This window comes from Acipenser ruthenus, chromosome 6 (genome assembly GCF_902713425.1).
Source record: "Acipenser ruthenus chromosome 6, fAciRut3.2 maternal haplotype, whole genome shotgun sequence".
Classification (NCBI taxonomy): Eukaryota; Metazoa; Chordata; class Actinopteri; order Acipenseriformes; family Acipenseridae; genus Acipenser; species Acipenser ruthenus.
Genome location: NC_081194.1, coordinates 55,715,239 through 55,740,461, shown reverse-complemented (window position 1 = coordinate 55,740,461; position 25,223 = coordinate 55,715,239). Strand labels below are relative to the sequence as shown.

General features: G+C 37.7%; 1 protein-coding gene across 1 annotated transcript in view; it reads left to right on the top strand.

The window, feature by feature from the left end:
* The window catches only part of LOC117410447 (L-gulonolactone oxidase), a 74,639-nt gene that overhangs the window by 41,374 nt on the left and 8,042 nt on the right, over positions 1-25,223 (top strand). Inside the window, exons 7-8 of the mRNA XM_034016998.3 lie at positions 3,279-3,386; positions 5,246-5,322. Of these exons, the coding sequence (XP_033872889.1) occupies positions 3,279-3,386; positions 5,246-5,322 (185 nt within the window). The remainder of the gene's footprint in view (positions 1-3,278; positions 3,387-5,245; positions 5,323-25,223) is intronic.

Sequence of the window (25,223 nt, the reverse complement as noted above, 5' to 3'; positions counted from 1 at the left end):
TACACTTGTGATTTGAGGGACGCCTTTTCTCATATGTGAACGCTCCAAAAAAGAAAAGGTAGCCCAGGGTCAACCTAGATTTAGGCCACCATTTTGATGTGGCCCAGGGCCTGCAATTGCAGGACCAGGGCTCGCATTTACATATATATGAATGCAAAGCAGACTTAGGGCTGCCTTTTCATATCACATGACCAATTTGGTTACGTAGCTCAGTACTCCCATGCGCATGAAAGGTGAATGTCCTGCTAGCCAAGACGGCAGTGAATCAATATTGAATGGTAATGGTAATTATTTCTACATCATACACATTAAGAGTAAAATACCAGACACACACCGAAATTTACTGAATGAATGAATACGATTGCTTCATAACTTCTCACAAATACTTCTTGTGGATGCAGCTTGAAAGACAATGTGAAAGTTATAACATTCGGTTTAAATCACTCATTGTAACTAGTCTAACTCTATCCTGGATGGAGTGCCTTTAATAAAAAACAACTCATATAGCAGTTTTGCTGTATCGTTTTATAGACTTTTCTAATTGGCTTATTATTCCCTTTGGGACTTTATGGGCACTTCATCCTCCCATCTTCCAGATTAGTCATACTTCTTTAGTACTTATATATCGATCTTATGCAGGTCTTCACCACCTCCACTCCTGACACTTTTTGTTCTTTCATTTTTTTACTGAACAACCTTTTTGAATTATTTATAGCCGTAGGTTTGGACGCACAGTGGATTTAATGTTTTTGTTAAGGAAAGGCCTTTCATCTACCCGTCTTAGAAAAAAAACCAGCAGTCATTTACTGGTAGCAAAGCCCCTAGGCTGTTTTAATCAAGGTCTGTTTGATTTTCTTTTACTTAAAACACATGCGGTCGCTAGTCTGCTTTCAGGTGGGTAGACATGGATATGTTATAATGTATAAACCAGAGCTGGGAAGCTTGGCTGATCAAAGCCTTCCCTTCAATGCTATGAAGATCTTACACTGGCACAGGCAGCCTAGTAACAAGCACTCAGTTTGTATATGAGGCACAGGGTAATACAGTTAAGTGTAAGTAATTAAATTGACTTAAATGCTATATACATGGCTTAAGCATGTATGATGCACGCCCCATGGAAAGAAAAAGGGATTAGTGCTGCAATCTCATTATCAGCTACCGGTAATATATGCCTTAAAGTTCTGTATAACTTCAAACAATGAAGCCTGGATTAAACTGGCTAGATCAAACATTTTGGCATGTGCACTGTAGTGATAAAATACAGGCAAGAGTTGTTCTTTCCCTTTTTATGACATTTACAGTTATTCTGAGAGTGCAGGCCGAATCTCTTCAGCCTCATCATTTTATATTGTTTTTATACTGCTGCATAAATTGGTCATTTTCTAATCACAGTAAGGTACTGCAAGATATACGTTATTGTTAAATTACAGAACAGTGAGGTACAGTGCCTTGCGAAAGTATTCGGCCCCCTTGAACTTTGCGACCTTTTGCCACATTTCAGGCTTCAAACATAAAGATATGAAACTGTAATTTTTTGTGAAGAATCAACAACAAGTGGGACACAATCATGAAGTGGAACGAAATTTATTGGATATTTCAAACTTTTTTAACAAATAAAAAACTGAAAAATTGGGCGTGCAAAATTATTCAGCCCCTTTACTTTCAGTGCAGCAAACTCTCTCCAGAAGTTCAGTGAGGATCTCTGAATGATCCAATGTTGACCTAAATGACTAATGATGATTAATAGAATCCACCTGTGTGTAATCAAGTCTCCGTATAAATGCACCTGCACTGTGATAGTCTCAGAGGTCCATTTAAAGCGCAGAGAGCATCATGAAGAACAAGGAACACACCAGGCAGGTCCGAGATACTGTTGTGGAGAAGTTTAAAGCTGGATTTGGATACAAAAAGATTTCCCAAGCTTTAAACATCCCAAGGAGCACTGTGCAAGCGATAATATTGAAATGGAAGGAGTATCAGACCACTGCAAATCCACCAAGACCTGGCCGTCCCTCTAAACTTTCAGCTCATACAAGGAGAAGACTGATCAGAGATGCAGCCAAGAGGCCCATGATCACTCTGGATGAACTGCAGAGATCTACAGCTGAGGTGGGAGACTCTGTCCATAGGACAACAATCAGTCGTATACTGCACAAATCTGGCCTTTATGGAAGAGTGGCAAGAAGAAAGCCATTTCTTAAAGATATCCATAAAAAGTGTCGTTTACAGTTTGCCACAAGCCACCTGGGAGACACACCAAACATGTGGAAGAAGGTGCTCTGGTCAGATGAAACCAAAATCGAACTTTTTGGCAACAATGCAAAACGTTATGTTTGGCGTAAAATCAACACAGCTCATCACCCTGAACACACCATCCCCACTGTCAAACATGGTGGTGGCAGCATCATGGTTTGGGCCTGCTTTTCTTCAGCAGGGACAGGGAAGATGGTTAAAATTGATGGGAAGATGGATGGAGCCAAATACAGGACCATTCTGGAAGAAAACCTGATGGAGTCTGCAAAAGACCTGAGACAGGGACGGAGATTTGTCTTCCAACAAGACAATGATCCAAAACATAAAGCAAAATCTACAATGGAATGGTTCACAAATAAACATATCCAGGTGTTAGAATGGCCAAGTCAAAGTCCAGACCTGAATCCAATCGAGAATCTGTGGAAAGAACTGAAAACTGCTGTTCACAAATGCTCTCCATCCAACCTCACTGAGCTCGAGCTGTTTTGCAAGGAGGAATGGGCAAAAATTTCAGTCTCTCGATGTGCAAAACTGATAGAGACATACCCCAAGCGACTTACAGCTGTAATCGCAGCAAAAGGTGGCGCTACAAAGTATTAACTTAAGGGGGCTGAATAATTTTGCCCGCCCAATTTTTCAGTTTTTTATTTGTTAAAAAAGTTTGAAATATCCAATAAATTTCGTTCCACTTCATGATTGTGTCCCACTTGTTGTTGATTCTTCACAAAAAATTACAGTTTCATATCTTTATGTTTGAAGCCTGAAATGTGGCAAAAGGTCGCAAAGTTCAAGGGGGCCGAATACTTTCGCAAGGCACTGTAGCTCTGATGGCATAATTAACCAATTAACTGCCTTCTAAAGCTTTGTTAAATCAGGCACACTTTTTTACCCTCAAAATAGTCTGGTTAGATCACTTAATGTGAGTAATAATGTTTGTTTTCCATGAATCCTGTTACTTCCAGAAATGTACAATAACACATGCTCAGATCACATCACACTTTTTTTTTTTTATATTCACCCTTCAGGTTTTGGACAATTTGGATTTTCACATGAAGAAGTCAGAGTATTTTAGATTCCTCTGGTTCCCACATACAGAAAATGTCCGGGTCATCTACCAGGATCGTACAGACAAGGTAAAGTTCAATTTGCTTTAGGATTGCCATAGTTAGCAGATGGGAAGCCTCCTACTGTATTTCACTGTGTAAATGTGTTGTGTGTGTATACATATTTAACGGTTGGAGCGTCTTAACCAGTTTGCAAAAGAGGCAGGCTTATCTGAATTCATGGTTAGAGCTTTTAACCTCATTTCACTAACAGGGGACAGAATCAGTCATGTCGTTGCATCACACACTGCCCCCATTACACATGGTAGCCGCAGAACAAAATATACAGAACGTAGACTTAAAGCCATTTTCTCTTTTCCAATGCACTCGCATACCAAATACCTCCAAGTACCGAGTCTTCCTTTAATCACGGTCTAAATTTTGAACTACTTTGCTCCTAACAGCTATTTGATTATCTGGAGCTCCTAAACCTTAAACATGGAATAAAACAGAGAATTGCAAGGGTCTTGAACACTACAGTCACTCTTCCTCCTACCTGTCTCCCCAGATATTTCAGCTCAATTTAGGTCACTTCAAGTCGGTCCTTCAGCTAATCATTGTTCTTGCTGGGGAATGGAAATCAAGGGTAAAATGTGCAGGACTATTAGTTTTGGAAAGAGAAGAGATAAAATAATGAAGAGGCAATAGGCTTTACTTGGCTCTGCATGGATTGTTAATAGAGACCACGGAGAGGTTGTCAAACTTTGGTTCTGCCCAAGACTGTGCAATTTATCAGGTTGTGGAGGGAAGATTTGTGCCAGGCCTGTGCACAATATGGCTGCACATTTTCACTGCCAGGTCTCCTTTACAGGGCTAATACTTAGCCTATTTGACTGTAATACTCATAAAAGGGGAAGGACAATAGAGACGGCTACATTCAAGCATGGAAGAAAGTCAGCAGGCATCATTAAGGGTTCCCCACACTAGCGCAGTTTGTGATGTGCAGTTAACCAGATACAAACAATGACTCACCAGGTGGTACAGGGTACTACATATTTGGTGTGTCGTTGCTTTTTCTTACTGTTCTACTCTTGCAACCATGGTTTCTTTTCATGGGTTTACACAAGTCACTATTTTAAATATGTCTTTACTGCTTTGTTTTTGTCATTGTAACTCACAGGAAAAGAATAGACTTTAAAAATGTATATGCAATATTGATAGAGGAATGTTACCAAATGGTATCATAAAATTACATGGTTACCAAAATTCAAGTATGTCTTATCCTGTGTATAAACATCATCCCATGCATTGAACTTTCAGCTCATTTGAAACACTACGTTTAATAGTAGTCTCTAGCTACAATATCATTTTATTTGATTCATAATAAGTTAATACATCATGTTTAGGGTCCCTCTTGCACAACAGTATTAACTTAATGTTTAAACTCTGCAAAAATGGCAATATAGTCCTTACCCTGTCATCATTTGGCTCATAAGGAGATGTAATGCAACCAGAAGGGTGCTTGCACAACAAATCAGTTGATCTGTATGGAAGTAATGAGAAATAGAGTAAACATTATACTGTATGCTGAAATGAAATGGAAAAAAACAAAAAAACAAAAAAACAAAAAAAAAACCACAAACATTAACCCGGTGATTCAGCTGACTGGCATTCTAGACGTGTGTGAAGCGAGTGATGAGTGCGAAAAGGTTAATAGTGCCAATCAAAACAGACCCATTTTAACATTTAAGGTTTTGGCGTTTCATGAGATTTTGCAGGGGATGCATCTGCTAGCTCTGCATACATTCCCCAAGAAGAGCTTACAGCCTTGATATCAACTTTAACATTTTATTTGCACATCCCTTGCTTGTGGTTTACTATTATACTTTGAAAGATCATTTAAGCACAGCATGCTTTGCCTGACTTATGGTCCGATTTGTGTGTTACAGCCTGTGCAGAACACGTCCAGCTGGTTTTGGGGTTATGCTGTTGGTTACCATCTGTTAGAGTTCCTCCTTTGGGTCAGGTAAGGGTGGAACTGCAGAAGCTTCTACTGTACAACCATGTTTACCGTTCCCCAGAATCCAATTGTCCTATGTGCCTTGTTATATCTACTGTATGCTGTATATTCATTTGTTTGTTCATATTTGTATTTACAATTTCTGGAAGCTATATTCAAATGTAACAGAAAAACAATGACGTATAAAAAATAAACTATACCACCCACAACTGTATTCTGAACCAATAAGGAAGGAAGGCAGCAAGCAGTCATTTCTCAGCATTACATTTCAAACTAAATTAACACACGTTGCAAAATGCAGCAACAATATACAAGACATGCACATTATTTAACAGAATGGTGAAGCAACTCGCCAGAACGGAAACACACCAAATTGCTCGGCGACTTGTGTCTGATTCAGGGTTGTTTTTTTTTTGAGCTCGAACAATTTCCAACTTTGAGTAGCAAGAGAAACAGCAAAGCATTTTGCCATTTGTTTACATGCCATTTTGTAGCAATGAGGGGCAGCGTGCAAGAATGGAGTAAAACTATCTGCAGCATATACTGTAAGAGCGTTTCACTAAACATCCTATTCCTTCTGATAGAACAGAAAATGAACAAGTTAGAGAAACCAGATGTGACCCCAGCACTGCCACTATATAACAACAACTAACAATCTCTTTTAAAGAAGCTTATACAGCTTTGCTGTGGCATACAATCAGACTCATTAGTGCATTTCCTGCCAATTAGTAATAACCCTGTTCACAGAAATCCTTTGAAATGATAAACTCTGTTCTTTTTTTCTTGTTCCTGTGTTTTACATGCAGTGGTCACCCTTAATCCTTCTCTGTAAAAATAAACACCCGTAAGGAAAGTAAAATAATTATACTACAAGAAAGCATGTAACATTTTCCTCAAACGTACAGTGGTAGCCATGGCTTGCTATTAAAATGGATAGGGTGCAATCACATGCACTATATAGAGGGTGATTGGAAGCGGGAATTGGAGGAGTGAGGAGAAAAGCAAATACAAAAGACAGGGAGAAGGTCTATATATATGTCCATTTCGTATTTTACACTGTGATGGCAGACCTGTGGTTGTGTTTGCTTTAGCCGTAATTAAGGATACGATTTTGGCACAGTAATTTTTAGTACATTTCACAGGCGAGTTGCGGACTTCACGGAAAGGCCACCAAAATAGTACACCAAAAAACAAAATAATAATAAAAATAATAATAATAATAATAATGCTATTGCTTTTAACTGATGGCAAGTTTAAATGTTACTTTAGGAGTACAAAACTTTCACACCAACGTAACTAAATGTATGTGTGTGTAATTTTTATATATATATTAAATAAAATGACACAGCTTTTAATGCTTTACAAGTTCAAATCTTGAGCCCTAGTCTTGGTTACTGTAGGGGTGCTAAAACTTTGACAAGGATATGGCTTTTTAAACAGCTGTCTGTATGAATCTTTGTGACAGGAGACAGGCTGCTGTGACTTAAGTGGCTTGTGTTTTTGTTTTCATTTATTTTAATCTCGCTGTGGGCTTGTACATAGTGTTTGGATATATTTTTGAGTTATTACTCTGCGAATCACATCTTGCCTGCAGGCTTTTGCTGGAAATGAGCTTTGTTCTGGTACAGACCATTTTCATATTTAAAAAAAATGTTCATACAGTATAACTAAAATATATATATTTTTTTACACACCCTCTCAACAAGGAAATAGGCCCGGAAAATAACACTTGAATATATTCCCTCATTTTCTTCACGTGTCATAGCGAGCTTGGCAATCCTTGCAGTTTTGTTAATTTTAAAGGCTTGCAAACAGCCCTCTGTTGTGCTGGAGATGTATGTTAGTATTGCAGCACAAACATAGGCATTAACAAACAACCATATGGACTGACAAACATTCAAAAAAAAGTTTGAGCTGCGTGTTTGTACATTTGGTTGCTGTGGTTCTATCTGGTAGAGTCATCACATGAGCATTGCCAGCCAATAGCACAAAGAGACTCCGACGAGGGTAAGACACTAGAATACCTTCTTGTATCCCGGCAAACCAAAAGCTGTAACGTTTTTTATAAATCAAATACACAGCTAAGGCCAAAAGTATTGCATCATCTAGAATTTCAGGATGGAGACAATAAAAAAAATAAAAAAATTTTTATCATGTAATCAAAGAAACTACAAAATGATATTGCAAAAGTCTACCGGAATCCATTATAGTAGTACTGTATTTCATGTTAGATTTTGAAATACCACATTTTTCAATTTGTCAGTTTTCCATTATGTTTAAGGAAAACTACTAAGCGGTATGTAATTCAATATGTAAATGTAACATTCAGCCAGTTTCATTCAAGTTTATAAAGCAATTTTTAAATTCTATAAAGGGAGGTGCAACCCGTGGCCCATGGGTGGCATGCGGCCCGTTTATTTATTTATTTATTTGTTGGGGACACCTACAATAACATGTGTCATTTACATAACATAAGATACATTGTATTTTCAATTTAACCAATTGGCTAATTTCCATTGATAGTCCCTGGGCAGACATCGGTGACAACTATAAAGTAATACCCCTACTGCTCCTAAATTATTGAATTAATGCTAGAGTTACAATCATAAATAACCTATATAATACATAGTACATTCTATAAGTATGTCGGACACACTACAACAATTCTAAAAATGTCATAATAAACCTATTAAAGTTAATTACATATTATACTTACATAATCATCAACTTACATAATAGTCCTAATGCATTAACCAGTATTAGTTACTAAATACATTCATGTTTACACAATTGAGTAAGTTTAAGCCAAATCTTAACTTTGTTGCAAAAGATTAAAGTCACTTCAGACCTTAATTTCAGAAGGAAGCGAGTTCCAGAATAGAGTGCCTTTTATTGAAAAAGTTGTTCTACGTCTTTGCACTCTACAATTCCCACACAGCCTCTTGTGAGCCTTTTAGAGTCTTCAGAGATCTTTCATGAATTCCTTCAAAAGGTGGAGCACTTAAGCCTTGCAAAATTTTAAATGCCAGTTTTGCATTGGAAAAGTTTACATTATTATTATTATTATTATTATTTATTTCTTAGCAGACGCCCTTATCCAGGGCGACTTACAATCGCAAGCAAATACAAATACATTCAAGTGTTACAATATAAGTCATACAATAAGAACAAGAAATACAATAATTCTCAAGTGTGACAAACCACAATTCAATAATACAGCAGATAATAGTGAAAGTTACATCAGGATATGATTAAGTAGTGATAGTTACATCAGGATATAATTGTCAAAACTCAGTAACTTGTATTTACTCAGAATGTTACAATGATGGTATCGCAGAGGTTTTTTATCCAAAAATTTTATGCCTGGCTTACAAAGAGTATGTGTTGGTTTGATTACTGATTCACTAGCTTGAGACCAAGAGGTAATGTAGTAAGCTATAAGGGGGAAAATCATAGTATGCAAAAACAGTTTAGCAACATTGGTAGTTAGATAAGGTATAATATGTCTAAAATTTGCTAGATTCATTTTCACTATCCTACTAACCTTTTTTATGTGACTTTCAGTATTGCAAAAGATGATGCAAAACAAGAGTCAATGATAATTCCAGTTTTAAACTTTGTTGACTTGCTTTCTCTCATGTTTCACATAAAAATCAGAACATTGTTTTAATTCGTACTGCAGAGGGTAATTGTTTTTCATCAACTTGAGTCCACAACTAATTTCACAAGTCTTTTTGAAATGCACCAACAGCATATTGCTGCCTGCTACAACTGAACTCATCGACTTTAACATTTACTGTACTTGCTGGTGTTTTACCTTTCTTTCAAGTTCTTTTATAAGGGGTTAAGCATGATACTAGCCCAGTGAGGCAGAGAAAGAAGCTTGTTGTGTACATAAAACACCCTCACTGACAACCTTTGCTGATATAAAAGCAGAACACCCTCTACATAAACCAGTTGACCTCTACTTGTTATGTGTTGCAGTGGTACTTTTTTGCTTTTGCCCCTTGCTTTCCCTACAAGTGACCACTGCTACTCATTTATGAAGCTGTGAATGGTGTGGTGCAGCAAAAAACAAAATGTCCAGGCAATACTTTGGGTGAAATGACACCAAAAGGCATATTTTTAATAAAAGATCCAATTCCCCCCCTATACCAGCAATGGTATGGGGGTAAAACGCAGGTTACAATCCCAAACAAAACAATTAAATAATAAATAATGTTACTCCCGCGCACTGACCCGTGCTCTGTCAATGGGAGGGTGGTGCTGTGAGGTCCCTACTCAGGGGTTTAGTGCTGGCTCTAATGCTGCAGCTCCCATCTTTCAGTCCTCTGCACCTAAAACAGAAAACGATTCCAAAACAAAAACACAGCGTTCCGGTGCCTTCGTCATTCCAATGTAAGGGGCTATGCTCATGCAGCTGCACCAGCTTTGTATTACTAAACCCCTCCCCATGATCAGCCCGAAGCCCTGCTTTATCCAATCGTGGCGTGACCTGAAGCTGAGCACAATGGACTTGTTTTGCAACGTTGCAGCTACGCACTGTCTCCAAGATGGACGACTCCCGGTTTCGCCCTACCATTGAGTTCGACCATCTCTTAAACAGCGCATCACCCACCTCAAAGCACCCTTCCTAGTTAGGAGGTAGAACTGCAGCATAGATTCCTTCTCTCCTTGTCACAAGTCCAAAGCTGTCCTTAAGACAAATTTCCATTAAACATTTCACATCATGGTACAATGCCCCTGCCTGCTCTCCTCCTGGTAATTACAAAAGCCACCCTCACTTAGTGAATGGGACAGGCTAGGTGTGAGAAATATAGCCCTGGAAACAGAAGTCATCTCATTCTCCTTATCTGTGTTGATAAATCAATATACAGACTCTGTTCTGCTGAGATGTGACAAGCCAGTGTCACAGCTATCTGAAATATGTCCCTTAGGAGCAGGTACCATCTGGTTTAGTCAGAGAAATCTGGAAGCTTCCAACCCACTTACTGTATTTAAAGCAGTGTGACAAATGTGTGTTCCCCTCCCAGTGTACAATGTGAAGAGTCCAGACCTCAAGGCAAGCTAGCCAGTGTTCTGGTTATTGGGAGGATGCCATCAAGCACAGGAGCAATCTTTACTGGGTTTACCTTTTATATTTAGCTTTTCATCTTGTGATCCAAGTTAATTACACAATATATAGCGAGTAACTTCACTGGACAGCCATAGTGAACTCAGAAACAGTTCTAATACAAACTTTGTCATAACTATTTCAATTCCAGTTATAGTGGTGGTTTTGTAATGTGGAATAATGTCCCCTCAGAGACCAAGATGGTCGAAGACATCTAAAAGCAGGGCTTCTCAAACTCAGTCCTGGGGATCCCCTGTGTCTGATGGTTGTCATTCCAACTGAGCTCTCAATTACTTAACTATACCTTTAATTGAACTCATAATTTATTTAGACCTTTTGTCTTGTTTTAAGCTCTTAAACGGGTGCAGATTTTAAGTTAGCTATATCATTTTATAAGTAACTTGAACTCTGCCACTGTTTAAGAGCTGAAAACAAGTAAAAATATCTAATTAAGCAAATTATGAGTTCAATTAAGGGTATAGTTACGTATTTGATAGCTCAGTTGGAACGGAAACCAGAAGGCGGTCCCCAGTTTGAGAACCCCTGATCTAAAAGGATGTACTAAGCAAGGACGTTTAATTCCAAGTACTAGAACACTACAGACCCAACAAAGATTTAACCAAAGTTTGTCAGGATATTCAGCACATTATCCACAGGCTTCCCTGCATCTTTGTTTAAAGGCTTGTTGATATTTGCAGTCTGCTCCTAACTGCATGCATATCATTATTGGAGATATGCAGCCTTGCTTTGTGGAGGTGGAATACACTACTGTAGCACACTTAAGGTTATGTAATTTTTTCTTTTTGTCGGCTCTTTCACCTCTGCATTGGCCCACATTCAAATTGTGCTCAGGTCACAAGTCACAGTGGACATTGGTCCACATCACAAAACTAAAGTACAGTATACTTCTGTTTGGTAAAGACAGACAGGAACAGGAAAGAAAAGCAGAAAGTCTAATAACTCTGATAGTACAGGACAGTCGTGTGGCAGTATTACAAATGATCTCTTTAGCTTTAACATGGATTTTAATGTTGTAGCCTTTTATCACAGTCCTAATAAAGTGTAGAGGTCAGCACTTTCAAGCACTTATTTTACACTTTTAATTTACCGTAATAAAAGACTGAAGCCTATTTCTGTGAAATCTGTGAGACAGTAATGGGTTCTATTGATTCCTTTATTCCCAATTAAAACAGTTTTACAGTGAGGCGGGATGTTGAGAGCTGTAGTCTCTGTGCAAATAGGAAGGTTGTTTGCAGGTCATCTCAGGGTTTTTCTTATCTTTGTCGTTTTTCAAAAAGTAAATTGCGCTTATATTTTTTAAACCAAGGTAGAGCGAAGCCATAATATGTGGAAAGCAATCTCTCTCATTCCACTAAATAAAATTACTAGGATTTGAATCTTTTAAAATGTCTGTAAGTCAATTGTATTCTTTTCACTGCCCACAAAATGATAAACTAAATTCATGCCAAATCATTTTAGAATATTTAAGGATTAATATGAGGTACAGCAGTCATTCAGGAATTATATAAAATCGATAGTACTGCTTTTTATGCCTTTTAGTTGCCATGGATAATATTCCAAACCAATGCAATGGGTATAGCAGCTAAAAACGAAACAAAAATAATGTGAAAAGATAACCAACTATTTTGTTTTTTAAATCGTGCATGTTATTATTTGGTACTTTTTAAAAGCCTTTATACGGATAGCAGTGTGACGTTCAAATGTTATTCCTGGGTAAGCCGCAGTTAGATTGCGAGGATACTTTGTCACTGTTTGGTGCAACAATAAAATTCTTCTTTACTTTTAACACTACTTTACTGTGCTTTTACCATGATGAATTTGCAGAAGGATTGCTCTTCCAATTGCCACGGTTACATTTTATAGTATTTATTTTACAGTTAAAGCCTCCTGAATTTTGGGTCGTTAATCTGCTGGGATGTTGCTCTCAAAGCAATTCCACTGCCCGACTCTCACACTGTCTCAGGATAAAATCTCTAACTTCCTGGCTGAACTTCATATAGCAGCAATATCCGGTAAAGTCTTCTCATTTATTCAGCCAGGAGCTTGTAGCAATACAAGGTTCTCTGAAGAATTACAGAAGAAAATTTATAAACACAATTCAGCTCAACCATGCTCGTATGTGGCGTTAGTGTTCAGAACGGTGTTAAGTGGTCCCTTAGTAAAATTGACTGTGTAATAGCATAGTCAAATGGCGTAGGAAAAACAGTACAACCATATTCAAACAATTTCATAATTACTGTACGATGAAAGACACTGAATTTGGTTACTTTCGGAGCAATTCTCCATCTGATTAATGACTCCTCGAAATGTGTGGGTTGGTATAAATGTTTGTATGTCTTAACTACAAATCTTTATATTAAAAATCAGGGTTTTATTTTGTTGCATATCCTGTATATAGTATTAGGAGAGGATGTTTTTGGGCAGTGTATAAAAAGTCCCTGTATAGACTGTGAAGTTATTTGTCAATTTCATTAAAAAAGGGATGTTAACTAAAACATGCTGTGAATCTTATTTGGGTTGGAAACCAGCCAAGGTAAAACTGAGCTTTAAAATTAGCCTCAACCTAAAAGCTACATTTTTCCATCAGCCTGAATGTCCCACCCTCTTCTGTACTGCAAAATTCAACTTAATGAATTACAATATATTGTAGCGAACCTCAGTTCCCGCAGGCAGGCACATCACACAGGGCGAGGCAATCCACACACAGGCAGAGATTGGGCGTGAACCTGACACCTCTCGCACTAAAGCATAGCGCCGATACCGCTGTACAAAAGACCTGGCTCCATTGCAAGACACGAGTGCATAACTGCAGACCAGAGTCCTGCTGCTGCCTTCCCTCGTGCACGCTACAATATGAATTATTCTGTAGAGCACTCTTAAATAATCTGCTTTTGTGCCGATCGAGCAGCACCGGTGGTGAGCCAGACCACCATTCCGGTACTTTTCTTTTTTCTATAGGCAGAACCTTGACTTAAATTTTACCAGCTTGTTATGAAAATACTTATATTGCGCCCTACCGCTCTAATCACTATGAAAAAGACCTAGGAGTTTATGTTGACTCAGAAATGTCTTCATCTAGACAATGTGGGGAAGCTATAAAAAAGGCCAACACGATGCTTGGATATATTGTGAAAAGTGTTGAATTGAAATCAAGGGAATTAATGTTAAAACTTTACAATGCATTAGTAAGAGCTCATCTAGAATACTGGGTTCAGTTCTGGTCACCTCGTTACAAAAAGGATATTGCTGCTCTAGAAAGAGTGCAAAGAAGAGTAACCTGAATTATCCCGGGTTTAAAAGGCATGTTGTATGCAGACAGGCTCAAAGAATTGAATCTATTCAGTCTTGAACAAAGAAGACTATGCGGTGATCTTATTCAAGCACTCAAAATCCTAAAAGGTATTGACAATGGCAACCTAGGGGACTTTTTCGACCTGAAAAAAGAAACAAGGTCCAGGGGTCACAAATGGAGATTAGATAAAGGGGCATTCAGAACAGAAAACAGGAGGCACATTTTTACACAGAGAATTGAGGGTCTGGAACCAACTCCCCAGTAATGTTGTTGAAGCCGACACCCTGGGATCCTTCAAGAAGCTGCTTGATGAGATTCTGGGATCAATAAACTACTAACAACCAAACGAGCAAGATGGGCCAAATGGTCTCCTCTCGCTTGTAAACTTTATGTTCTTAATTTCGGTACCCATGGGAATCAGTGAAGCGATCTATTTTCTGTCCGGAAATCAAATTAGTCTTTCCATTGACTACACTCTAGGGACACAAAAATCAGCGATCAACTCCCTACATAGCAGTTTTGATGGTACACTCAAAATCTGCACGTATTTAAAATGTTTCCAGAGTCAAATCTCCCGCACAATCGTCTGATTCAGTCAGTCGTTAGTGGTGGGCAGTTAGATTCTTTTTACTGACTTGATTCAGTTCAGTGAGTCGATTCAAAAGATTCGTTCATTTGATTCAACGAAAATAAATCAATCAATGTAGACCGAATCACTTGGTTAAGAAGGTTTATTGGAACGGAAAAGAATGAATCGGTCACGAACTGCACATCACTACCAGGAAATAGCTAGCTAGAATCTATAGTTCATTCATTGGGTGAATCAAAAGAACCGATTCAGGCGGGACTCTGATCCGGTTCCCATGATTCATCGTAATGGAGTCATTCAAAAAGAACGAATCGTTCACGAACTGCACATCACTACGAAGACAGCAAAAGTGCATCCTAACACTGTGGTCAAACACTCATTTAAAGCTGCTTTGTACATCAGTCACAGAGACCCAGGGATTTTGGAGCGGTCGACTGCCCTTGCTTTTAAGATACATTATATATTACAAAAGCTACACATTTATTTAAAAAAAAGAACACTGGTAAGTAATTGTGGGATATGTAGTCCTTTAAGAGTTGAAAATTACTAATAAATTACTAATAAATGACATTAGTTCCATATTAGGAATAAACAGCTCAAATTGTTAGAGTATATTGGGAGCGGAGCGAGTGATGTTATGCTGTATTATTTTGCTAATAAAAGTGTCATCCTTTTTGAATTACGCTTGGTTTTCCTGGAGTTATTATTCTAAAGCAATCAGCTTCTGAACAGCATTATGCTTAGATGTTTTCTTAAATCTGTGCATCTCAACTCAGACACAACAGTAATGTTAAATTATTTATTTAAAATCGGCTTTGCTTTCAAAACAAGCCAAATTTGTCTGGAAAAAAAAGCCAATCTGGCAGCACTGGAGGAGTAGCCTAAAAGTCACCCTCAAGTGACCTCAAGTTCCATGTGCAAATAAAACGTGAGTTTGTAGAATTTGTTTTAGAAAAATCTATATTTTAGTTGGCGTTCTGGTACTTTAAGATTTAGGACTACACCACTGATCAGCACATCACTTAATTGTGAAAAAAAATCCACTTTGACACTAAAGTGTTAAATGTTTTAAACCCTTCTGGATTTATTAAAGGTTTGCAACGGAAAACAAAGCTCTTTCCAGCAGCCTTTGTGCTGTTAATTAACACCAAATAAACCTAAAATTAAGCAATGTAACACCTAATAAATAAACATGTTTTACAATCAAGTTTTGTAGCTCTCAGAAGCTTCAATTATCAAATGATGCCTATATCTCCAAGCATAAAAGATTAAGCGGAATTATTTAAGGGAGCCTCATTGTTTTAGTACAGCTGTTCTCTTTATCAAATAGAAAGTTAAACAAACAAAAAAAAAAAGATACAGAAATTTATTATTTTTGAAGAATCAATATAATTGTCTCGATTACCGGATTCTGCAGAGTCAACCCCCCGGTCTGAACTATCCCCCCCCAAAAAATTTTAGCTGAAAATACAATTTACCATTAATTTCCGGTGTTTAATAACCACGTGGAAATAATGCATGAGGGAAAATATCGCGGCTCACGTGAATAGAAAAAAAACTGCGTAGAAGTAGCTGTGCATTAATGATTCAGACAATTGCTTGCATCATCAATGAAGGTTCAGATGACAAAAGAGTTTGGTGGTCTCAGATCAGATGATACAGACTCCACAGTCTGATGGATTATGCTTTCCTGTTATGCTACAATCCATATTTTAGATTATTTTTATTTCTTTAGACACAGCAAGAGCTTGTAACTCAGGCATTTTTTTTTGTATTGAACATTAATGCTATAGTATATATGCTACTTTGAATGCTACGTTAATTTATTATTTTGTGTTGTGTCCAGTGTGAAAACACAACAATTTCTTGAAGACTATGTAAAGCCATGTATTTCAGTGGACCGAAAATTTCACGTAATTATATATATATATATATATATATATATATATATATATATATATATTAAACTGTAGCGACTTTAATTCTAGCATTTCACCTACAAATGTGGTTTTTCATGATGTGCTTTTGCACTGCACACTGTAGCTTTAAAAGTTTGTTTTTTGCGAAAATATTTATAATGACAAAATAGTGGACATACTAAATTGTATTTCACCAGTCAATAAATGTTAACTGCACTTCTTGATTCTTTAGTGCGACTGTATGCTGTGCTCTACTGTTGAATTTTAAGCATGCCTAATAGTAAAACTTAAATCTACCTACCTATGTTAATAATGGCTGTGATTTTGCCGCGCTCAGAGTCATTCGAATCCTTTAAGAACCGACTTGAGAGCAACCATCTTCTATCCTGCTCTTGTTTGTAAATGTATTTATGCTCTTAAGTTTACTTTTAAGTCAGGCAGAGGTGGTTAAGAGGCTAACCTTTTCTCCATCACAATAAACACACTACAGTATACAACTTTACAATTGAATTATTTGTTTACAGTTAAAATCATGGTTTACTTTTCCACTTGCCCAACCCTTTATTGCAATAAACAAAGTGATCAAGTACCAGACAGTAATGTCCTTTAAAATTAGGGTTCTTCTTTACTATATACTCAGTTTGTGTCTCAAGCTAGGGGCATTTCTGAACCCTTCCATGATGTGTACAATACTCAGAGTACAACACACTCCTATTGTTCTTATTAACTTTCAAATGAACAAATTGCTGTCTTTCCAATGACAAATAGACCTACAGTGCATCGTTCTAGCTTAGAGCTATTTTTGTTGAGTAAAGGCAATATGATTTAGAAAGTCAAAACCTTAAATTTGACATTTAATATAAGCCTGTCAAAGATGAGCATAAGAGGATTTACAGTGCCTTGCAAAAGTATTCAGACCCCTGACCAATTCTCTCATATTACTGAATTACAAATGGTACATTGAAATTTCATTCTGTTTGATATTTTATTTTAAAACACTGAAACTCAAAATCAGTTATTGTAAGGTGACATTGGTTTTATGTTGGAAAATATTGTTAAGAAAAATAAAAAACTGAAATATCTTGCTTGCATAAGTATTCAACCCCCACACATTAATATTTGGTAGAGACACCTTTCACTGCAATAACAGCTTTAAGTCTTTTGGGGTAAGTATGTACCAGCTTTGCACACAGTTTCGGAGTGATTTTGGCCCATTCTTCTTGGCAGATTTGCTCCAGGTTGTTCAGGTTGGTTGGACAACGCTTGTGGTCCGCAATTTCCAAATAGTGCCACAGATTCTCAATGGGATTGAGATCAGGACTTTGACTGGGCCACTGTAGGACATTCACCTTTTTGTTCTTGAGCCACTCCAGTGTTGCTTTGGCCTTGTGCTTGGGATCATTGTCCTGCTGAAAGGTGAATTTCCTCCCAAGCTTCAGTTTTTTAGCGGACTGAAGCAGGTTCTCTTGCAGTATTTCCCTTTATTTTGCCCCATTCATTCTTCCTTCAATTTTAACAAGATGCCCAGTCCCTGCTGATGAGAAGCATCCCCACAGCATGATGCTGCCACCACCATACTTCACTGTAGGGATGGTGTGTCTTGAGGTATGGGCAGTGTTAGGTTTGCGCCACACATAGCACTTTGAGTTTTGGCCAAAAAGCTCTATTTTGGTCTCATCTGACCACAAAACCTTTTCCCACATCGCAGCTGGGTGACTCTCATGCTTTTTGGCAAACTCCAGATGTGCTTTCAGATGGTACTTTTTGAGTAATGGCTTCTTTCTTGCCACCCTCCCATACAGGCCAGTGTTATGCAGAGCTCTTGATATGGTTGACTGGTGCACCATTACTCCACTCCCAGCCACTGAACTCTGTAGCTCCTTCAAAGTGATTGTTGGCCTCTCTGTGGCTTCTCTCAAAGTCTCCTTCTTGTTTGAGCGCTGAGTTTTGAGGGACGGCCTTTTCTTGCCAGTGCCTGGGTGGTGTGATGCAGCTTCCACTTCCTGATTATTGATCCAACTGTGGTCACTGGGATATCCAAACACTTGGATATTATTTTGTACCCTTTCCCTAATCTATGCATTTGTATTACTTTATCTCTAACTTCTGTAGAATGCTCTTTGGTCTTCATTTTCCTTCAGATTCACAGCCTGACCAATGATCATTCAACAGTGGGGTTTTTATCCAGAAAATGTGAAAGCAACTTTAATGGTTCACAGGTGGAGGCCAACGGTAAGGTAATTGTGTCCTCGTTAGGGCAATTTCTTTCATCGGTGTAAACTGGGAGCTTTTACAGCAGTGTGGAGTAGTGGTTAGGGCTCTGGACTCTTGACCAGAGGGTTGTGGGTTCAATCCCCAGTGGGGGACACTGCTGTTGTACCCTTGAGCAAGGTACTTTACCTAGATTGCTCCAGTAAAAACCCTACTGTATAAATGGGTAATTGTATGTAAAAATAATGTGATATCTGTATAATGTGAAATAATGTATAATGTGACATCTTGTAACAATTGTAAGTCGCCCTGGATAAGGGCGTCTGCTAAGAAATAAATAAATAATAATAATAATAATAATACAGCACAGGGGTTGAATACTTATGCAAGCAAGATATTTCAGTTTTTTATTTTTCTTAAAAATATTTCCCAACATAAAACCAATGTCACCTTACAATAATTGATTTTGAGTTTCAGTGTTTTAAAATAAAATATCAAACAGAACAAAATGTCAATGTACCATTTGTAATTCAGTAATATGAGAGAATTGATCAGGGGTCTGAATACTTTTGCAAGGCACTGTATGTTCAGTAGACTATGCTTAATAACAGAATGTTTTGTCTTTGAGCTGTTAGAATCTAGAATGTCTTTGCATGCTGTGGAGTGAAAAATAAACCAGCGTGTGTGCTTCAGTGAGTTTCTGTATTTGACAACCAACCATTCCGAAGTAGGTGTTAGTACATATACACAATAATTAATGACAGCCTTCCAGCACATAGATATAACTTATTCAACTCAAATATGAACCAAATAAATTTATATCTGAGAAATAACTTTTTAAAATAAGTTCTAAAAGGAAATGCGATGAACAAGGTAAAAAGTCAGGCAAGACTGTATCCTACACACAATGAACAAATCCAGCATAATTCCTGCAGAACAGAAACAAAATTTCCCACTGAAAATGATTAATCAAACCTTCCAATGAATCAATTGATGATGGAAAGCTATGTATAGTGTTTTAGGGAAGAAGATAAAATATTAGACTCTCCAATTACTTACACGGAAATTAATAAAGCCATTAAACTTTACCCAGTAATAAAATCAAAAATGTATTTACCACTTATCTTCTGGATGTCTACAACTATGCATTTTATAATAAACTACCCAAATCAATGCATCTGGCATACAAGTCTTATTTTAAAACAAGACAAGGACCCTTCGGAATGTAGCAGCTATAGTCTAATCTCGCTTCTCCAGATGGATTGCAAAATTCTATCAACAATTTTAGCCGATAGGCTTTAATGGATATTAATAAACATATTCATCATGATCAAAAGGGCTTTCATCAGATATTAAACAATTCATTACCCTACAGATTGAACCGCTAACAATTGTAAGTCGCCCTAGATAAGGGCGTCTGCTAAGAAATAAATAATAATAATAATAATAATAATAATAATGAACTGGAACAACCCTGATCCTGCCTTAGCTGTGTCAATTGATGCAGAAAGCCTTTAAACGTAAAGAATGGACATTTTTATATAATCATTTAATAAAAGATGGGTTTTAAAGACAAATGTATTGGTTGGATAAATACACCATATTTATGCCCATCTGCACCAGCTCATACAGGAAATATTCTTTAAGCCATTTAATCTCTACAGAGGAACTGGACAGGGTAGCCCTATTTCACCTCTTATTTAATTTAGCTATTGAACCGCTAGCAAAATTAATTCAGCCAACTGAAGGCATCCAAAGAATTGGTCATGAAGATGCAAAAAGTAATGTAATATGCAAATTCTATGTTAATCCTTTCTTCAATGCCTCATGGATATACTAATACATCAATATAATGCTATTTTAAGATAACCTAAATTGGTCAAAATCAGAAGCTGCGCCCTTCTCCAAAAATTGCTTTATTTCTGAATATAAAAATTATCGTTTCATATTAAATATCTGGGCATTAGAATCTCAAGCTTGGTAGAAGCCCACTTTCATGTCCTGTAAACCTGTGTGGGAAATTGAATAATTCCCCCATGAGCATTAGCAGGGCATGCAGTTCTATTATACACATGAATAGCTACAGCTTTTAAATGGCACAGAAGATATGAATACAAGGTAGTTAGAAATGTATCGGAAACCTGAAAGTCTTGTTTGCTCCCGCTACAGAAAAAATAGATCTTATGTACTTAATTGCAACTGGCAGATTAAATAACCCATAGTATTGCTATATGTGCAATCCTCTCTGTATATTTTGACAAACATACGGCCCGCGGGGCAATTTTTGGCAGCCCACCCATTAGCTTCTAAAATTACATTGATGTACTGTATTGTTTTTGAATGCTTCTTGCAAACAACCTGCCTCTAATACAACACGTTTATTCAATATGTCTGCATTGTATGAGTGACATTTCCATTAAGCCAATCACAGCTCACAGAGGTAATAAAATAATCAAATGGTGCACAGGATCCATTCTCTCACGCACACGTGTAGCAGCACAGCACACAATTGATTAGGATAGCGAAGTGAAGGCTTGTTTAAACTATTTACTTTGTGTAAAATTTAACACCAGTAACAAAAAAGTAGTTGGGGAATGTCACGGAAGCGAAAGGTGGAACACAGAAAGATTCCAAAATCATTAGCCAGATTATTTTTTTCACTGAATAATTGACAGCAAGGCAATATGTTTGATTTGCAGTGCAACGGTTGCAGTTATGAAAGATAACATACAACTTCACTCTGACATGCTGCACAAAGTAACATTCTGAGTTTACTGGAAATTAAAGAAGCTATGGAGTCTCAACGAAAGTTTTTTTTCTGAAAATGAGAAGAAAAAATGAAAGTGCTGAGCATGCCAGTTTTATTGATAGTAAAGATATTGTATGTGCTGCCAAACCTTTCAGATCGTGAATATGTTAAAAGGTGCATACTTAAAACAGCTGATTTAGTATGTGGTGAAAAAATAGATTATTTTTAACATCAATCTCCTAATCATGGTTACTGAGCATATTACTGAAATAGCAGGTAATATTAACTTTAATGTTATTGAAGATCTTTTAACATGAACACCACAACCACAGGAAAGGACTTTAACTTCAAGAAGCCATGGAAAGTGCAGAATTACCTTGGAAGAAACTAACTGGGACCACAAAAGAGGGTGCACCATATATGACTCAAGAGAGCGGACTGGCTTGCAGAGTGCTGGAAAAAAATGAAAGAAATGCAGAAATACTGTGGCAAAGTGGTTAAGTGGGTACAGGTGCAGGAGTGATGCAGTGCATGATAACAGACATAACAATTTATGATAACAATTTTATTGTATCCAGGTCTGTGACCAAACAAGACCCCGGCAATACACAACAATGTGTATTGTGCAGCGTAAATAACAACAGTCACAAACAATAAACAATATCCACCCCACAATAATACTAACACGTTCACCAGTCCTGGGTGTGTGCAGCAGTGCTTGTGGTGGGTTATACAGTTTATTAGTGACAATCGTGCAGTGCTGTTCCGGCTTGGTGCTGGCTCTTGGTGTCAGCCATCTAGTAATTTACAAAACAAGACAATTACAGACAGACAAACAAACAAAACTTACAAAATGTTATTTCTCACAGGGTCTCTCACAGTCCTTACAGGTTTAGAGCTCAAACCAATACGAAGGAACAGATTACGATTCTCCATCCCCTTTTATGCCGTCACACATGACCCATTGGTAAACGAGTGCAACCGCCTCTCCAATCTGCGGCTGCCACATCGTTTCCCTTCCGGGTCAATGCGTTATTGCAACAGAGTCTCGCCCCTTTCCTGGCTGGCCGACTTCCCTTGAACCCTGGGAAAGAACGGTCAGGCCGGTCCATCCAAGGAACTCTGTTCTCGCTGCTTAGTGCCCTCACAGGTTGGGAGGGTGACTTACAACCAAGAATCATTGCATTTCTGTCATAAGTACCCATTTTCTTACACTGCATTCTGCATCAACAGGCATCATGTGGAAAACTTGCAGAATTAGAATATGTAAGGGAAGATGTAAAGATATGCGTAAAGTGATTTGGGAGGGTTTGCACCCACAATGCGGCCGTAAATCATTTAGCAGCCTAAAGTCTGATTTTAGCAGCCGCTAAAAATGCGGCGTATGTAAAGAATGGTGTTCACCTGGTGTGCTGCACCCGCTATGAAATTTGCACTGTGCCATCATTAATCTATTACAATTACATTGAAATGCATTCAAATTAACAGCATGGAATTGGGTGGTATCTGGATACCAAGCAGGTGCAAACATTATAAAATGTGATGCAAGGATTTTGCCTTACACTTAGGCAATTGCTGTCCCTGCCAAAACGTTACACCTCTTCTTACAAGGTGCAAACCATTGTAGAAGCAAGTAAGTAAGCATTGTATAAGAGCACACACCTGCAGAGACCTGTCATTGGCTTCAGGATTGCTGCTGTGGTACACTTCCTGATGCGGCGACACTTGGCTCTTGTTGAGGAGAGACCAGAACACACTCTGAGAAGGGCAAAACGAAAAGACCCTGCATAGTCAATCACAGGGTCACTTTGGGTTGCCAGAGGATGTGGTGCTAAAGCATTATTGTCTCACGCCGCAGGTCATCCTAGACCTAATTGCGAAGTTAAGGGATGAGATAGACCCCACCATTAATCTAGCTCTGGTTCCTTTCAGACCACAGTTGGAATGTCTGGAGGGATATCCCAATCCACCTTTTCCAGAGCAGGCAAATTTCTGGATGTCAGGCTGAAAAGGGCAGGCCAATACATAGGATTGCCTAAGGATACTACAAGCATAACTGATGTTGGCAGAGGGTTTGCCAAATAACAATTCATGTCGAGTGACCTCAGCCATAAGGACTCTTGGCTTCTTAGAAAACTTATTTTCCGTGCACCAAGAGGACTTTGCTACCCTTGCTGTGACTTTTTTGGTTTGTATTTTCGTGGTCCACAAATGTCATACAGCGCCTACTGCTCCCTGTACTCCTAACTCCCATCACCTCTGGGCTGCAAGTGCGGCTGCTAAATAGACTATGTGCTCATTGAGACCCTCATTATCTTAATTGCGGATCATTATTTGTGCATGTCAAGTAATTTGCATTGCTCTTAAACTTCATAGGATGCAGAGAAAAATAATTGCCTGCCCACAATGCAATTTGAATTTTGCATCCTCAATTATTTACACTGTGCCTATACTTACATCTACCCCGTAATGAGCATTGTTATCAAGTGTGCAAGAAAAGTAGTGTCAAGTGTCTGGTCCAAAGTAAAAAAAAAAAAAAAAGTTACATTTCATAGTGGTACTGTTTACTAAATAACATTCACAGCTTGCCAGTATCTTTTTTCAGTACTGTTAATGTTAGATTTTGAAATACAAGTTAAATATTGAGACTTGGCATTATATACTCTCTTTGTTACTGTTTGATATTCCATTGAAAGTAAAATACTCTGTTTCCTCCATTATACTACATTTGTGAGAGTTTCTTGTCAGTGTTCTAGGAAAGTTATATCTGCCTATTTTTGTACTATAAAATACATTAAAGTAATATGTTGATTGATTGAAACCATGCCTGCATACTTATTGAGGACTAGGAATCGTGCAGTGGGGGTAATGTGTTTTGTTTAAAGTAGTATATTGGCCTACATACAATTTCTATAGACATTTTCAGGTACATTACAATGTATAATGTTTCTGTTCACTTGGCCCACCAAGTGAACAGTCTTAACATAAATGGCCCTTGCTGCCAGATGAGTTTGACACCCCTGACCGAGACAATCAATCATAATTTCTGGACTTTTTCCATCAACCAAGTGATACAGCAAGATGGATTTTTCTCTGTTCAATTGATTTCACTAAACTGAATGAATCGAGTCAGTAAAAATAATTGAAATGCACATCATTCGTTTTCAGCCCAGAAAAAAAAGGTTTAAATAACGCGCCTATCAGTGGGTAAAGCCTGGTTTCCAAACAAACTAATTATCACTCACTTTAAGGTGCACACTACAATGATCGCCCTTTAGTAAATATGGAGTGAATGTCGCCCAATGTTTTCAAAAGATCAGCCCTTCTTTTAAAAGGACTTTAGGGGTGTTTACTTTAGCTCAGGGCTCTAGAATAACCCATATATTACTTAGAAGAAACCTTAATTTAACATTGTGTGTGTAAATTTGTTCAAAGAAAGTGTATTTGAGAACTCTAAAGGATAGTATCCTGGCTAAAGACTGACAAGTTGACCTGCATATCAAAAAAGCTTCATCTAACAAAATGATTTTACTGTCCAAAACCAACTACATTGGAGGAGTTATTAAATCCCTTGAATTTCCAATATTAAAGTTAGACAAACTATGTAAAAGATAACTTGTCATACAGTAGTATTAGTTTAAAATCCAAATGGACTTTAACCTAAGACTACTATAACACACAGTTGTCAACCATAGATTAGGAAAATGTAATTTACACAAATGGTTACGCAATGCCCTCTTGTGGTAATTCAGAGATTACAATAAGCAAGGTTATATATACTGTACTTGTACATATTGTCACACAGTGCCCGTATGTTTGTTGCAGCAGGTAAGGTGGTACTGGAGACTAGAGATATTTGTTTCCAAAACAAAGCCATGTTTATTGCTTGACAATGTTCTTATGAAAATAAAACAAAATAAACAAAACAAAAGCCTACATCCTCTTGGGAGTGCTAACTACACACAGCTTTCCCTAACTAATAGTTGTAGCAGTTAATCCAGTTTACCCAACCC